The sequence below is a fragment of the Bos grunniens genome, chromosome X (assembly GCF_055505025.1).
Source record: "Bos grunniens cultivar Pamir isolate PY7600 chromosome X, Bosgru_T2T1.0, whole genome shotgun sequence".
NCBI lineage: Eukaryota > Metazoa > Chordata > Mammalia > Artiodactyla > Bovidae > Bos > Bos grunniens.
The window spans coordinates 142791078-142806688 of NC_141194.1; the positions used below are offsets into that span (position 1 = coordinate 142791078).

General features: G+C 50.2%; 1 protein-coding gene and 1 long non-coding RNA gene across 28 annotated transcripts in view; both read left to right on the forward strand.

The window, feature by feature from the left end:
• Positions 1-1856: 1856 nt before the first annotated feature.
• Positions 1857-15611, forward strand: part of SEPTIN6 (septin 6) — a 74853-nt gene continuing 61098 nt past the window's right edge. For 5 of the 27 annotated variants that reach the window (XM_086389801.1, XM_086389810.1, XM_086389814.1 and 2 more), the window contains exons 1-2: positions 1857-2213; positions 3065-3167. In XM_086389801.1, coding sequence (XP_086245927.1) covers positions 3138-3167 — 30 coding nt within the window. In that variant the 5' untranslated portion in view covers positions 1857-2213; positions 3065-3137. Of the gene's footprint in view, positions 2291-3064; positions 3310-9409; positions 9543-14010; positions 14076-14603; positions 14706-15111; positions 15160-15611 lie in introns of those variants that run through there. The other 22 variants (XM_086389804.1, XM_086389813.1, XM_086389820.1 and 19 more) reach the window with 8 other exon arrangements.
• LOC147341550 (uncharacterized) lies at positions 9584-13765 on the forward strand. Its single transcript, XR_015159858.1, has 3 exons — positions 9584-10558; positions 13388-13488; positions 13630-13765. It is a non-coding gene; the product is annotated as an uncharacterized LOC147341550 (long non-coding RNA).

Genomic DNA, 15611 nt, shown 5'->3' on the forward strand with positions numbered 1-15611 from the left:
TGGGAGATAGAACTCAGGGAATTTCCGAATTTCTTTGTTCTCCTTCCCTTCCCCCCACTTCTTCGTTGAAATAAGGATGGTAATCCATAGCATTCAGTTATGGGCCCCCTGCATGGAGTCAGGCAAGGAATGTAAAGCCCAGAATGTAGTAAGCTAGAGCGTCTCTACACATACGCACACCCATACTGACCCTCACATTGACATGCACAGACTGACAGACACACACGCAGCACTGGCATGCACACCTTTTCAAACATACCAATACACAGCAGAAGTACACACTGACACACACATCGATACAGACGCACTCACTGAAACACACACACGGTAGCAGATAAAAAAAACAGTAAATACATGCCTGTACACACACACACATTGACACACCTTGACACACAGACACAGCGGATGCACACTGACAGACAAATGCACACCTACTCACACATCAACACCCACCGCACCCCGCGGAAACCCGGAAGCCTGAGGCGCTTGCAGCCGCAGGTGGCAGGTTTTTCAAAGACCAGAGGGTTGAGGGAGACTTGAGTTACACACTTGATTCCAGTCTGCGAGGGCCATTGTTTTGGAGGCGGAGGCCTCCGCGAGGTTGGGAGGGTTCCTAGGGACAGGAGGGCAGTCGGGGGGGGGGGGGCATATGGGCGGGGCACCAAGGTTTCGGCGCTTCTGTAGCGCCTGCGCCGGGTGGAAATGCCTCGAGCTCTGGTGGGCGAGGAGCGCTTAGGCGGGAGCGGGGTGATGTTGGAAGTGGGCAGCAGGGTTCCCAGGGAGCCCCGCAGTCGGCCAGTCCAGCTCCGCCGGGCACTCCGCTTGCTCGCCGACGCTGCGGGTATCAGCTCTCAGCTCCGCTTTCCAAATGTACAGCTCGGCTCCCGCCACCCACCAAACCGCAGATCCAGGTCAGAGTTAATGACCTCCAGCCTCTCCACGCCCCAGCCTTTGCAGTGCAGACCTGTCTGCCGGCCAGACACCGGGTCTGAGAGCCGCCCGCCCCCACTGCTCCCCGCCCCCATCCGGTCCCGGCCCAGCCTTACGACGGTTCCGCAAATACCAGCCTGGTCCTGCACGTGTCGGCCACCCGAATACAGGGCCTGGCGCCTCGCCCAGGCCCTGCCCCAGCGCCCTGACGGGCCTCGGTGACGATAGTCGCCCCGGTTCTCTGCCACCACCATCTGCCCTTCCGGCCAGCGCTGTCCGTCCACAGAGCTTCCTAGTTCTGTTCCCTGATTGCGCCAGGCTCTTCTCTTTCGGCCCCTCCTGGGTCTCCCGCACAATGGGCACCTCCAGAGCCTTGCTTTTCTGTCCCTACAGAGCCACCTCCGGATTGTGTCTCTTCCTTCTCCTGTACCCGCCCCAGTCCAAACCCTCTGTCCGCCGGTTCAGGAAATGCTTAATTGGGCGCTTGGTGGATGCCAGGCCCCGAAGTAGGCTCTGGGGATGCATTTTGCGGAGTCGTTGTTCTCAACGTTCACACGCAGGTGAAGAGCTTCCGGAGACCGTGTGACACGCACTGTCCCGGCAGGTGGAATCAAGGGCCATGGGAGCGCCTCCTATAGCCACCCCAGTTTCTCTGCCTGCCCTTTTCCCCACGCGCGGGCCTCCGGGTCGGGTCCCTTCTCCCTCTCAGTGCTTCCCGTTTTTCTTTTTTCCTCCCTCCTTCCTCTCCACCTCAGGCGCTCCCGCCTTGGGCCAGCTCCCACGCCGCATCCCGGCCCCCTCTCCGGCCGGGCTTCCCCCCAGGGATCTGTCTCCCCCCGCGGTCCCGGGTTCCACCCGAGGATCCGAGTCCCTCTCAGAGACCAGGGCGCCTGCCCTTTTAAGGAGTGGAGTGGATGATCCCTCCCGCTCCGGCCTCGGACACGCCAGGGATCTAGCAGGGTCCACGGCCAGGAGAAGGATTGCGGGGCGTCAGGCCGAAGAGAGGGAGAAGTGCTGAGGGGAAGGGAGGGGACCCGCGGCGACGGAGGGCCGAGAGGAAAAGGAAAGCAGGCGGGCAGAGCCTCTGCCTTCGGAGGGTCTCCCTCTGCTCACTGCGGCCGCCTAGCCTCGGGTTGACCCAAGGTTAAGGGGAAATCAGGGGGCGGGACAGAGCCCCCGGAGGCTGCTCCGCGTCCCTCGGCGAAATTCCGCTCCACGGAGCTGGGATTTCAGCCCCCGGCCCCTCCTCTGAGAGTTGCCAGCGGTCCAGGCTCTACAGGGGAGTAAGTCGTCCGAGCCTCCGCTCACAAGCCGATCGCCTAGGGCTCGGTGGGGAGAGGAGGCGCGGGACCCAACGGTGGTGAGCTTGGAAATGACAGCCCACAGCACCCGAGGCGTGGAAACCCCAGGGCAGAAGGGGCGTTTCGTGTCAGGACCCCTGGCCTCGGACACCGCATGTCACATCTCAGTTGCGGGGCCCGCAGTGCGGCTTCCCCCAACCGCCCCCTTTCTAAGCTCTGCTGGGAAGCGGCACCTGCCACAGCTCTCTCCCTCCGGGTCCCCCACCGGCCTCAGCAGCCCTCCAGGGCCGGGGTGGGGGAGGTGTGGTGGAGCAGCGAGACTCCAGCGGCGGCCGCTCCCCTCCAAGCACCCTGGGATTTCGGTGGGGAGAAAAAGGGGGTCCGGGATGCAGGGAGGAGGAAGAGAAGGACCGCAGGGGTCAGCCGCCGAGCGGTGCGCGCCGGGGGGTAGGGGCGGGGGCTCCCTTCCAGCCTCAGGGGTCTGGGGACTCAGGGATGTAAGGCGAGAGCAGGGGGGTGTGACAATTCAGCAGAGGTCGGGACGTACCACAGAGCCCAGTGGCGGGGGGGCGGGCAAAGGACTGGGTCACCGAGGGGAGCCCCCGCCTCCCTTCGCACAGGCCTACAACTGAGGTTGCAGGGAGAGCTGGAACCCTGCTCGCAGGAGAGGGAAGCGGCGCGTTAAATCCACCCCCACGCCGCACCCCACTTCCGAGGGGGTGGGCGATAAAGGAGAGGTCGGGGTTGGAGCAGCAGCGAAGGGGCCCCTCCCTTGCACCTCCCCCCGCCGGACTTGGTTGCGCCCAAAGTGTAACACTTTCTCTTTGTCGGAGGAGCTCCGCTGTTTCCTGTGCTCTAGCTCCCGTTGCGGCGGCGCCCGTGGCAGCCCTGGCGGACGCAGGAACGATGGCAGCGACCGATATAGCTCGCCAGGTGGTGAGTGCGGGGCTTGGGTGCCAGCCTCGGGGCCGGGGGCCTCGGAAGAGCCGAGGAGACCTGGCCGCCGTCACCACCGCCGCAAGGAGGGGCAGTGGGCACCATCCAGGAGACCGGGCGCGGCAGGACTTCTGCTCCTAGGGTCAGCGACTCAGTCCCCCAGCCTTCCGTCCCCGAGAACCGTGGTGGCGGGCGGGTGGGGGAGGCGGGGGGACTGGTCCAGGCTGCAGGCCGGCGGCTGAACTTGCATTGCCCAAGAGCTGCAGCCGGCGCCGCCGCCGCCCTCGCTGCAGCTGCGGCCCCGCCGCTGGGGCGTTGCCGAATGAATGGCCGCAGGAGCCGCCGGGCCCTTCGGGTCCCCGGCACCCTGGCCTCGCTCCCTCGGGGGGCCGGGCCGCGCCCCAGCACCCCGCCACGCGCCGGGACCCGGGCTTCCTCAGCCAGAGGGGCGTGGGGCTGGGGTGAGCCTGGGGCAGGAGGCGGCGAGTGGTGAGGGGGGCGGGGAGGTGACTGGCTGGGGTAGGGTTTTTCCATATGCATTACATATGTGACTGCGTGTGTGTGTGTGTGTGTGTGTGTGTGTGTGTGTGTGTGTGTATCACTGTGCGTGTGAGTGCGTGCGCGCGCACTCGTGCCTCCCCGGGCGGACCACGCCGGTGCCCAGCTTGTCTGTGACCCTTGATGCGTCCGCCTGTTTCTGGGAGTGTACTCAGCTCCCTGGTGCGTGTCTCTGGGTCCGGACGCTTCTCTCCCAGTCTGCTTGTGCTGTGTGCCTCTGGGTCTCATTTGTGCGTCTGTGTGGGCTGCAGTCCGCTGGCCTGTAGGTGCTGGCTGGCTGCGTATTTTGGCGCGTTTCTGACACCTGACCCGGGTTTTGCGGGACCCTGGGGGTGGTGGGATCTGTCTCCGGTGCGAGTTCGGTGTGACTGGGCGTGTGTGCCAAAACCTGTGGCGCTGCCTTCTTGTCATGGGACTCAGGAAAATAAGTGTGACGCTTGCAAAAGCGATGCTGTCTCTCTCTTTTTGTTGGCAGCCGACTCTGGAAAAAAAAAATCTTCGTTTAACGAACTGAAGTTTTCTAGCCTGGGATGTGCAGAGAAATTATACTGAAGTGACCTGAGGCTCCATGTTTGTTTTTTTAGACCAGAAGTTTCGTTGCAAAGGGAGGGGAATGTTTCCACTTGAGGGAACAACCTGGCCTTTCTATTCCTCCCTGAGTGTCTGGGATTTCTAAGAAGCCCACAGTTACCAGTACCCTGAAGTGAGGAAGGATACTGAAGTAGAGCTAGGTCAGATTCCATGACAGTAAACATCCGTACTACTTGATGAAAATTTCTGAAACACACACACACACAGGGTCATACTTATTTAGGGAAATAGTCCATGCAATGCAATTCTAGTGCAAAAAATATATATATAGCCTCTAGGTATTTGGTGTAATTGAAATTGATTTGTTTTCAAAATCTGCATCCAGAATCTGGTAGTATTTTTTTCTACAGGATACGGCTAAGTTTATTCCACCGTCTTGTTCCTGTTGGGAAGGGCAAGGTGATTTCTTTGGATCCTCCCCTACTGCCCTGCAAGACCCCAGCCTGGAGTTCTTTAGGCATTCAGGGTGTGGAAGGACTAGGAGTCCTTGGGAGACCATGCTCTGTGATAATGGCGTTTGAGAGAATTCTTTTCTCCCCAAGATTGGCACTCTAATATGTATTGCATTAGTGTTTTGAGGGCTCCCTCAGTGCCTTTCTGCTCCTCTATTTTAGCGATGGCATGCCTTAAGGAGAAGATTTAGTCCCCTAGATTACACTTGCTCCATCCTTAGTGACCAAGAAGGACGCTAATGATTTTTCTTGTCCGCTAATGAATTTGCACTGACCTGCCCATACTCTCTCACCAGTCCCTCTAGCCTGAATCAGGGTTGCAGGGCAGATGTAGCAAAGCGGAACCTTCCAGAAGGTTGTGTTTCACCTGGGGCTACCCAAAGATCCCCTTTGTTCTAAAAATGGAGGGGGTTGGTTTAGGGCCACTTGGATTGCTCTGCTTGGTTCCAGTTTGCTCTGGGTGGCCTTGCCTTACTCTACAACGAAGAACAAAATTGTATGCCAGATCCTGAAGCTGAAAGAGCAGCCAGAGCCCTTGAGACCTTGTTATCGTGATAAATGGGTTGCTGGGAAAACTGACGTCACTCTCCAGGCCCCCCTCCTCCCCCAGTCAGTGAAGCTCTTGTTTCTGTGTCATTTGTCTCTTTGCTTGCCTTTGTGTCTGTAAGAAGTTGTAATTCACCAGGGGAAGATGCAATTAACTTGGGAGACCTTGGACGTCTGGTTGCTGATTGTTTCTTTCAGCAAAGGCATATTTGGGGTTTGGGAAAAGAAGACTAGAGTATAAACCTAAGTGTGCCTAGCCTAGGAGTTCTTTTTAATGAGCTCTGAGATACAGTGCCATGCAAGTAGCGCTCTGGTGTGTGTGAGGGATGGGCTGGCCTCTCCCGAGTCAGTTGAGGGTCACTCTGGCTTGTAGGATAACATCATTAGTGACAAAAACAGACCTTAGAGTTCCTGGGTAGGACCCTTATTTGTGCACACATGCAACTTGAAAGCTCAGCTTTTGTGTCCATAACACAACCCCACCCTATTTGAATGAACACCGTAAAGATTCTTTGTGACAAAACTGTTTGTTTATCGTGTCCACAGGGTTTATTTGATTGACTAATAAGTGTCCAGCACTATGGCTAGCCCTGGTCAAGGATACTAAAAAAAGTAATAGACGTACTTCCTGGCTTTTACACTTATTCTAGTCTAGTTGGAGAGACTAATTGTGTACATGGGGAAATAATTCGAGAAGTACAGAAGATTCTTGGGATGTTCCCATCTCCAGCCCCTGCCTGTGATGTGGCTTGGGCTACTATTAATATATACTCTAATGGGACTTCCCTGGTGGTCCGGTGGGTAACACTTTGTCTTCCGGTGCAGGGGATGTGGGTTTGACCCCTGACTGGGGAGCTAAGATCCCGCCTGCCTCTCGGCCAAAAAACCAAAACATAAAAAAGAAAAACCCAGAAGCAATATTGTAACAAAGTCAGTAAAGACTTTAAGAAAACGGTTTACATAAAAAACCCTTAAAAATATGTTTATATATGGTCTAGTGGTTTTCCGTACTTTCTTCAATATAAGTCTGAATAAAGTTGGGAAAACCACTAGACTATATACACACAAATATATTTTAAGGGTTTATTTTTATTTTTATGTAGACCATTTTCTTAAAGTCTTTATTGACTTTAGTCCATCTAGTCAAAGCTGTGGGTTTTCCAGTAGTCATGTATGAATGTGCGAGTTGGACCATAAAGAAAGCCGAGCCCTGAAGAATTGATGCTTTTGAACTGTGGTGTTGGAGAAGACTCTTGAGAGTCCCTTAGACAGCAAGGAGATCCAACCAGTCCATCCTACAGGAGATCAGTCCTGAATATTCATTGAAAGGACTGATGCTGAAGCTGAAACTCCAATATTTTAGCCACCTGATGTGAAGAACTGACACATTGGAAGAGACCGTGATGCTGGGAAAGACTGAAGGCAGGAGAAAGGGATGACAGAGGATGAGATGGTTGGATGGCATCACCAACTTGATGGATATGAGTCTGAGCAAGCTCCAGGAGTTGGTGATGGACAGGGAAGCCTGTCGTGCTGCAGTCCATGGGGTCGCAGAGTCAGACATGACTAAGCGACTAAACCAAACTGGTATGTTTACACACACACACACACACACACACACACACTGCGTCACAAGAGATGGACACAACTGAGTGACTGAATTGAACTGATATGTATATACACACAAACACACACACACACTGCGAGGTTCCATGTCTTGTCCAGGGTAACTAGGAAGGCACCAGAGGCCACAGCTGCTGGCTCTTGCACTGAGTTGTTTCTTTCAATGTTGCTTTTTAGGGTCCAGCCTATAAGTGCTGACCCATAGAAAGTAGGGCTTACTGATTCTGATATGAACCAATCCCAGGATGTGGACAATGATACTTTCCTTCGGTGGCAGCCAGATAATGGTCTTTCTCCCTAAGAAAGAGCTTGCCGGGCCTAATGCTGCCAGGGTACCACCTACAGGTGGCTGCACTCTGGTCTTGCTATCAAATGACACTTAACCTTGATGCCCATTGCAGTGCCCTGCCTCAGCCATCTCTACCACCTCCAACTAAAAGTCATATTCTACCCCAAGCAGGGAGAGGAAAACTGTAACATTCACCCATATCTCTGCAAATACAGCATATGCAAGTACAGCACTGAAGAAAACTTGCGTGGCCCCAAATAGTAAAATTTCATGAATCTAAGTCGAGGGTCTGTGGATGATCATGGTACTATTTTCCAACTTTTCTGTGTGCTTGAGACTTTGCAAAGTTAAAAGTTGTAGGGCAATGTGAATGTCCGTCCTCCTCCTCGCAAATGCCACATGGCCCCTACCCTCGGGGAGTTTACAATCTAGTAGTGGAGGCAGACACGATTAACTATGATTATCCCTGTGGTGAGCTACTGCCTGCTAGGATAATTCATTACAAGGGGACCTGATCCAGCCCTGGCCGGGGTTGGGGGGTCGGTGGTGGTGGGTGACAGGAAAGGCTTGCTGAGGACTTTAACCACCAGAAGGATAGGTGTGAAGATGGGGGAGAACTCACTTCTGCTCCCAGGCTGGGAACATTTCCTTTGTTAATTCACACACTTTTTTTTCATTCATTCCTTCTGCATGTGTTTATTGGGCACTGACTGCCAGGCTCTGTGCCAGGTGCTGGGAATATAGTGGTGGGCAAGGCCCACACGACAGCCCTCTCAGAGCTTCCAGATGAGAGGCCAGAATAAGCCCTCTTCATATCCTAAAACCCGGAAATGTGAGTGTCAGTGGCGTTCTTATTACAAAACTGCATTACAACTGAGCAATTTGTCTGTATAGTATAATGAGATTTTGATCTGCAGTCTTGTGCACAGCATTTACTTTGTAGAGTCTCTGCTGTAAATTTTCTATTAATTGCTGGCTTTGTTACCCAGCACTGCCCCTCCCTTTGTGTGCTGTAAGGGAGCGAACCCATAGCATTAGCCTGAGCAAAACTAATTAGGAATCTAAGTCCCCTGGGAAAAGGTATTCCAGAACTAAATGGGACTGATTTCTGGACTTTCCTCGGTTTCTGGATTATCAGAGCCGTGGTTTCATATTAGTATGAACAACTGAGGACCGCTTTTCAGTCGCGTGTACATTAAAACCACATTTGAGAAAGAACCAGCGAGAAAAGAAAGAAAAAGAATACCGTGGATCAGTGTAACATGTGTCTTTCAATGATCTCAAAATGCTTCCATCTGTATGATTTCATTTTCCCCAACAGCTTCTTGGACGAGTATTATTGTTCTTTTCATTTTATGGGTTCAGGGAGACCAAACGACTTAGTCCAAAGTGTTATTGCTGGTCAGTGGATGAAGCAATGAAACATCTACCAGATGATACAAATTCAGTTTTTAAAAAACCCTGGCCTTGTCATCGTGATTCCAAGAAATAAAAATCCTGACATGTCCCCTCTTCCCCCTTTGTTCACTGAATCTCCCCCTCCCCCCAGCACACTTAACCATAGAGGTCAAGAAAGACTATACTTGGGTGCTTGGGAGATGCTCTGATGTTAAAAAGAGATTCTCGGCTTAAACCCCAGATAGCACAGTCATGGCTATGTGTGGGCTTGCTTTCTTTCTTCTTTCCCATATTGCTTTAAATAAAAATCTTGGAGCCACCAGCCATGTAATGATGGATTATTTTAAGTAACAACTGGAGGGGGGGGCGCAGGATGAATTAGAAACACAGACCCTTCCTCCTTGGTTTGGCAGGAGGAGGCTTCTGCTGCTGGGATTTGAAACCGTGGGTTTTCTCTGCTGCCTGCACAGAGGAAGGAGGCCACATGCTTGGGAGGGGGAGAAATAACGTTCGCGCTTCTGCAGTGTCTTCTCATTAGAGGCAGCCATCTGCTGAATTACGCAGCATGCTCGCCACTGGCCTCAGAGTCGGGTCATTCCTTCCACTCACATAAAGGGGACTGCGGGAAAGATTTGCGGGCCTTCTCAGGGACAGGGCCCAGGGCTCAGGTTTCTCTGGCCAGGGCCTTCTCTGATCCCCAAGGAAAGCGCTGGAGTAGCAGGGGCCGAGCCTTGCTTTCACGGCCTTGATGAGGTGTGAGGTCGTGTTCGGTTTCCTTTTGCAGCAGAGGCCCCAGCTCTGAGCACTGGCGCTGAGGCAGGAACTGGGTTTTTTCAGATCCCCTTTAAATGAGACCAGATGGAGGCAGAGGCAAATTCAGGCTCCCCAGAGGACAGTTGGGCATTCATCCAGAGGCCTGTGAGTAAACCTTTTTTTTTTTTTTCTTCTCTTTTTAACAGATTGGAGATAACAATGGCCAGAACACCTAGGAGACTCTGTTTAAATGGCCTGATTGGAAGCGAAGCTGTCTGGCTTTTGTGGGAAAGTTGACCCACCCTGGGCAGGGGTCACCCCTGGCCTGAGGTGGAGGAGATCTTTTACCTAGAATCTGGCCGGTTGGCTTCAGTAGCCCTGGAGCTCTTAGAGGCCAAACTGAGGCTCAGGCCTTAGTCAGAAGAGAGGGAACTGGGAGCTGGAGGTGGGAGAGAAGAGGCAGAAGAGGGGCACCAGCCTTCGTGAGCCTGTTCCACCACCCTTCTCCTCCTGACTAGCATCAGCCCCAAGCCCCGTGTCTTGGAATTCTAGCAGCAGAAAGAAATCTCTGTGCCACTTGAGTCAGCCTTTCCATTTGAGAGTGCCTGTCTGCTTGTCAGGGTCCCCTCACCGTTCTCTGCCTCGAAATCACTGTGTGACTGGGGACACGTCACTTCCTCCCTCCGAGTCTCTGTTTCCCCTTTTGTAAAATGAGCCGGTTGGATGAAGTGCTCTTTTAAGGCTGTTTCCAGCTCTAACAGCATAGGGTTCTTGTGTTTCCTAGTCCTCTGGCCTAATTTCTTTCAGGTCCTTGACTGCTTTTGCTTCCAAATGAGATGGCAGAATTTAAGTCCACCTTTTCCCTGCTTTGACTCCTTGAGCTGGGTGGAAAGACTGTTGTAGAGAAAGCAAGCCAGTGGTTTTTAGCTCAGCAGGGTCCCTGGAACTGGAATGGAAAGCAACGACCCTTCAGATATTGTCTGTCTATCCGTGTAGGTCTATATGGCTATTGTCTTCCTATAAAGGTACATGACAGCTGAATTTTTGTCTATGGAATCCCCTTTTAAATGCACTAGGAGGGCTAGCTATTTAATAGAGTCCTGCTGTGAATCCTTTTACAGGAGGAAAAGCCACTCCGGAGCTGACCCAGTGTATTAAACCCAGAGTTGGATTTGCCGCAGGTGGGCCTTCTGTCTCCATGGGGGGCATAGTTTCCTGTGTGCTTCCCCAGGATCCCCTAAGTTACTCCCCCACCGAAAGGCATTGGGGCCCCCAGGGTGTGATGCTGGCTTTTGCAGGCTTTATGTCTCGTCCAAAAGGCCCCCAAATTTCTCTCTTCCAGTTAGGGCATTATTATTATTGTCAGTTTCCTCAGCCCAGCTTAATCAGAGCCAGGGAAATCCTGATTTTCATGTGTTAGGCATACTGGAGTTTTTTGCTTTTGTTTTTGTTTTTAATCTCTGGGAACTTATCAGTGCTTTGCACTCTTATGGCTGATAATGCAGGTCATGATTATCTCTATCAGTTGTATCCAACTCTTTGCGACCCTATGGACTGTAGCCTGCCAGGCTTCTCTGTCTATGGGATTCTCCAAGTAAGAATACTGGAGTGGGTTGCCATGCCCTCCTCCAGGGAATCTTCCTGACCCAGGGATCGAACCTGCATCTCTTATGTCACTTGCTAGAGGTAAAGAACCCACCTGCCATGGACAGAGGAGCCTGGCAGGCCACAGTCCATAGGGTCATGCAGAGTCAGACACGACTGAAGCGACTTGGCATGCACGCACTTGACAACACTGGAGGCAGCAAATAGGGCTAGCATCCACCTGATTGCTTCATCAGGTTATGCGATTTGACTTTGCCTCCCGCTTCACATGAATCTTGTTGTTGTTGTTGTTGTTGTCCTCACCAACTTTGTGCTTTGTGGGTTTTCTCTAGTTGTGGCGAGCAGTTACTCTAGCTATGGTGACTTCTCGTTGCGGTGGCTTCTCTTGTTGCAGAGCACAAGAGGCTGCTTGGGCTCAGTAGTTGTGGCACACTGGCTTAGTTGCTCCGCAGCATGTGGGATCTTCCCAGAGCAGGGATTGAACTCATGTCCCCTGCATTGGGAGGCAGATACTGAACCACTGGACCAGCAGGGAAGTCCCCATTATACTTTATAATAATAAGGCATAACGGGGCTTTCCTGATAGCTCAGCACTGAAGAATCCGCCTGCCGATGCAGGAAACATGGGTTTGATCCTTGGGTTGGGAAGATTTCCTGGAGAAGGAAAAGGCAACCAATACCAGTACTCTTGCCTGGAAGACCCCATGGACAGAGGAGCTTGGCTGGCTACAGTCCATAGGGTCGCAAAGAGTCACACACGACTTAGCGACTAAACAACAACAATATACTATATAATAAACAACAATATACTATACAATAATGTTTTATATATATATACATATATATAATGGGACTTCCCACATGGTGCTAGTTGTAAAGAACCTGTCGGGAAAATCCCCTGGAGGAGGCCATGGCAACCCACTCCTGTATTCTTGCCTGGAGAATCCCCATGGAGAGAGGAACCTGTGGAGCTACAGTCCATAGAGTCTCAGAGTTGGACACAACTGAAACACCTTAGTATGCATGCACCTATGTTATAATAAGGAAAATAATGAGGTTTTATTGTATTATTGGTAAAATAAATATTTTATATACAATAAAACAGCCTGAAAGCTGAATACTTTACTGAATTGTCTGATTATCTGTACATAAAGCAACTTTTTCATTGTAACTAAATATTTTGATAAACAACAACAAAAAAAAGATTTTGCTAAACTGAGGCTACTTTCCTGCCTAGGAAAATATCATAATAGGTGCTTTTAAAAAATAAAAATTTAATTCTGATTATAAAATTAAAATATGCCTACTGTACAAAGTTTGGAAAACAGGAAAGCACCAACTGAATTGTCTGATTACTTGTACAGAAAGCAACTTTTTCATTGTAACTAAAGATTTTGTTAAACTATCTGAGGCTACTTTCCTGCCTAGGAAAATATCATCATAGGTGCTTTTAAAAAATAACATTTTAATTCTGAGTATAAAATTAAAATATGCCTACTGTAGAAAGTTTGGAAAACAGAGGAAAGCACCAACTCTTACAGCCCCTCCAACCCCAAAGCGACCATTGTCACAATTTTGGTATATATTCTTCCAAGCTTTTAAAAATGCATATATACTTATTTTCCCCATGATTGGGATGATCCTGTATATACAAGGTTTTGTTTTTTTCACCTAACAGTATTTGGTGATCATGTTCCTATGCTATTAAATATTCTTAGAATATGTTTTTTCAGTTCAGTTCAGTTGCTCAGTCGTGTCCGACTCTTTGTGACCCCATGAATTGCAGCACGCCAGGCCTCCCTGTCCATCACCAACTCCCAGAGTTCACTCAAACTCACGTTCATCGAGTCGGTGATACCATTCAGCCATCTCATCCTCTGTCGTCCCCTTCTCCTCCTGCCCCCAATCCCACCCAGCATCAGAGTCTTTTCCAATGAGTCAACTCTTCCCATGAGGTGGCCAAAGTACTGGAGTTTCTCAGCTTTAGCATCATTCCTTCCAAAGAACACCCAGGGCTGATCTCCTTCAGAATGGACTGGTTGGATCTCCTTGCAGTCCAAGGGACTCTCAAGAGTGTTCTCTAACACCACAGTTCAAAAGCATCAATTCTTCGGTGCTCAGCTTTCTTCACAGTCCAACTCTCATATCCATACATGACCACTAGAAAAACCATAGCCTTGACTATGAATATGTTTTTTTACCATCCGCTTAATAGTCCATCATGCATCACTGAACTATTCATTGAGTTTGAACATCCTGAAGATTTTCAGGGTCTCTCAGAGGTCAATATTCAGAGCTGGGGATGGATGTAGAGAAAGGGAAGGTGTGAGAAATCAGGCCCACCACGAAGTGATACATGAGGCTGCCAGAGAGAATCCGATTTCCGTGTTTCTGTCCTTTCCTAGCATCTCCATGCCAAGGCCAGAGGAAGAAAGTCAAGGGCAAGCCCGGTTATCAGCCATGAGTTCCAAACTTTTTGCTTTGGTCTTATCCTTCAGAATGACAGGTACTAACTTGGCCACCCCAGGTTTTTTTCCCACCCCAGTTTGAAATGGAGACAGATGGACCCTCCTTTTCCTATGCCACAAAGGTTGAAGGAGGGGACAGGAGTGGTCCATTTGGGTGCTTTGGGACTCTTTATTTTCAGAATCACAGCAAGGGGAAACTGATGCACAGCTGGAACCGCCTTCACTCGTCCTTCATAACGTGATCCTTCGGATATTCAATTCAAACACGAAATTGGCGTGTTCTCAGGGGAGGAGGCGGAAGAGAAAGAGAGCGGTGTTTCTGCCTGTGATATGAAATGTGGTATAACGTATTTCAAAACCGCAGGTGCCTGCAGATGAGGCGAAAACAGGAAATGCAATTGGGGAGGGGAGTGGGGCTCCCGCAATTCTCAGGAGCACACTTTCATTTTTGCCTTCCTTTCAGCTCCTCTCAGATTCTGCATCCTAATTACCCCTGCTGCAAAGCTGAGTGAGATCTCTCTTTTCATGTATTAAAGATGTTTTTAAATTACACAGGTAATGTGTGAATACATTCATGCTGTAAAAGAATCAAGCAACGCAGAAGCACACTGACTACCGCCCCTGAGTAAGCCCCTAGTTCCGGTCCCCTTTCCTGAGGTAGCTTGAGTTCTGGGTTTTTAAGAGGTGTCTTTTTGGTTGCCTTTCTCTGCACTCACATACATGTATGTGTCAATACACACATGTAAGGATTTTTGCATGTATCGACACATGAATACTGTGCTTACTGTTCCACAGCTTCTATTTTTCCACTATAATATGTCTCAGATATTCCCATCAGTACCTATAGACCAACTGCATTCTTTTTTATGTACTGGAGTACGGTTGATTTCTTGACCTTTGGGCCCCCCTCGTGGCTCAGCAGTAAAGAATCCACCTGCGATGCCTGCCAATGCAGGAGATGTGGGTTCAATCCCTGGATAGGGAGGATTCCCTGGAGAAGGAAATGGCAACCCGCTCTGGTATTCTTGCCTAGAGAATTCCACAGACAGGGGAGTCTGGCAGGCTCCGGTCCAGGGGGTATCAAGAGTTGGACAAGACTTAGTGACTAAACTACCACCACCATAATTAATTTACAACGTTGTATTAATTTCAGGTGTACAGCAAAGTGACTCCGTTAGACATATATCTACTCTTCTAGATTTATTTCTCATATAGGTCATGGCAGAGTATCGAGTGGCGTTCCCTGTGCTATACAGTAGGTCCTCGTTAGTTACCTATTTTATTAATATATGTAGTAGTGTGTATGTCAATCCCAATCTCCCCATTTATCTCTGCCCCTCCTTATTCCCTGGTAACCAAAAGTTTATTTTCTAGATCTGTAATTCTATTTCTAGACCTACTGCATGCTTCTTAATGGCTGCAGAATATTCCAGAATGTGCACTTATCATAATTTAGTTAACTATTTTCCCATTGTCGGCTATTTAGGTTTTTTTCCCCTGGTTTTCAGCATTATAAATAATACTGTAATGAAGTTCCTTGTCTTGTATGTACATGGATCTTTGTATAGGTATGTGAGTTTCTGTAGAGTAGATTCTCAGGGAAGGTTGCAGGGTCATGGGAAATGAGCCATTGAACATTTTGGTGTCTCTGTCCTTTCTAGCATCTCAGTTTAAAGCCTCAGACGTGGCACCGCCTGATACTCAAGATGGTAAGAGTTTAGTGACAGATGTGCTGGGCCAGGTTGCCAGTTCCATCTCCTGTTGTGCACTTTGTAATCCAGGGACATTCAATGAACTGCAATCAAAGTAATCAGGCCCTCAGTTAATCAGGCCACCTTAAGGAGAAATAGGAGAGATAAACTACCAGAGGTTTAGAGAGGAAGGGGGGGTGGAGAAACTTCCGGGGGCTGTCATAGGGTCAGTGTCCACTCAGCCCAAATCCTGTCCTTTTCACCTCTATGTATTTACCTCTGAACAATGGGGACTGATATTCATAACGGTGACCTTGACATCTTCTAAGATTCATCAAAGCAGGAGTGAATGGTGCTCGCCAGACAGGATTTCCTAAAGCAGGAACTGCATTTACAAATTCATTTTTGAAGCTTTATCAGCTACAAGGACTGAGACATGCAATTTACTGCTTAAATCTTGGTTAGCAAGA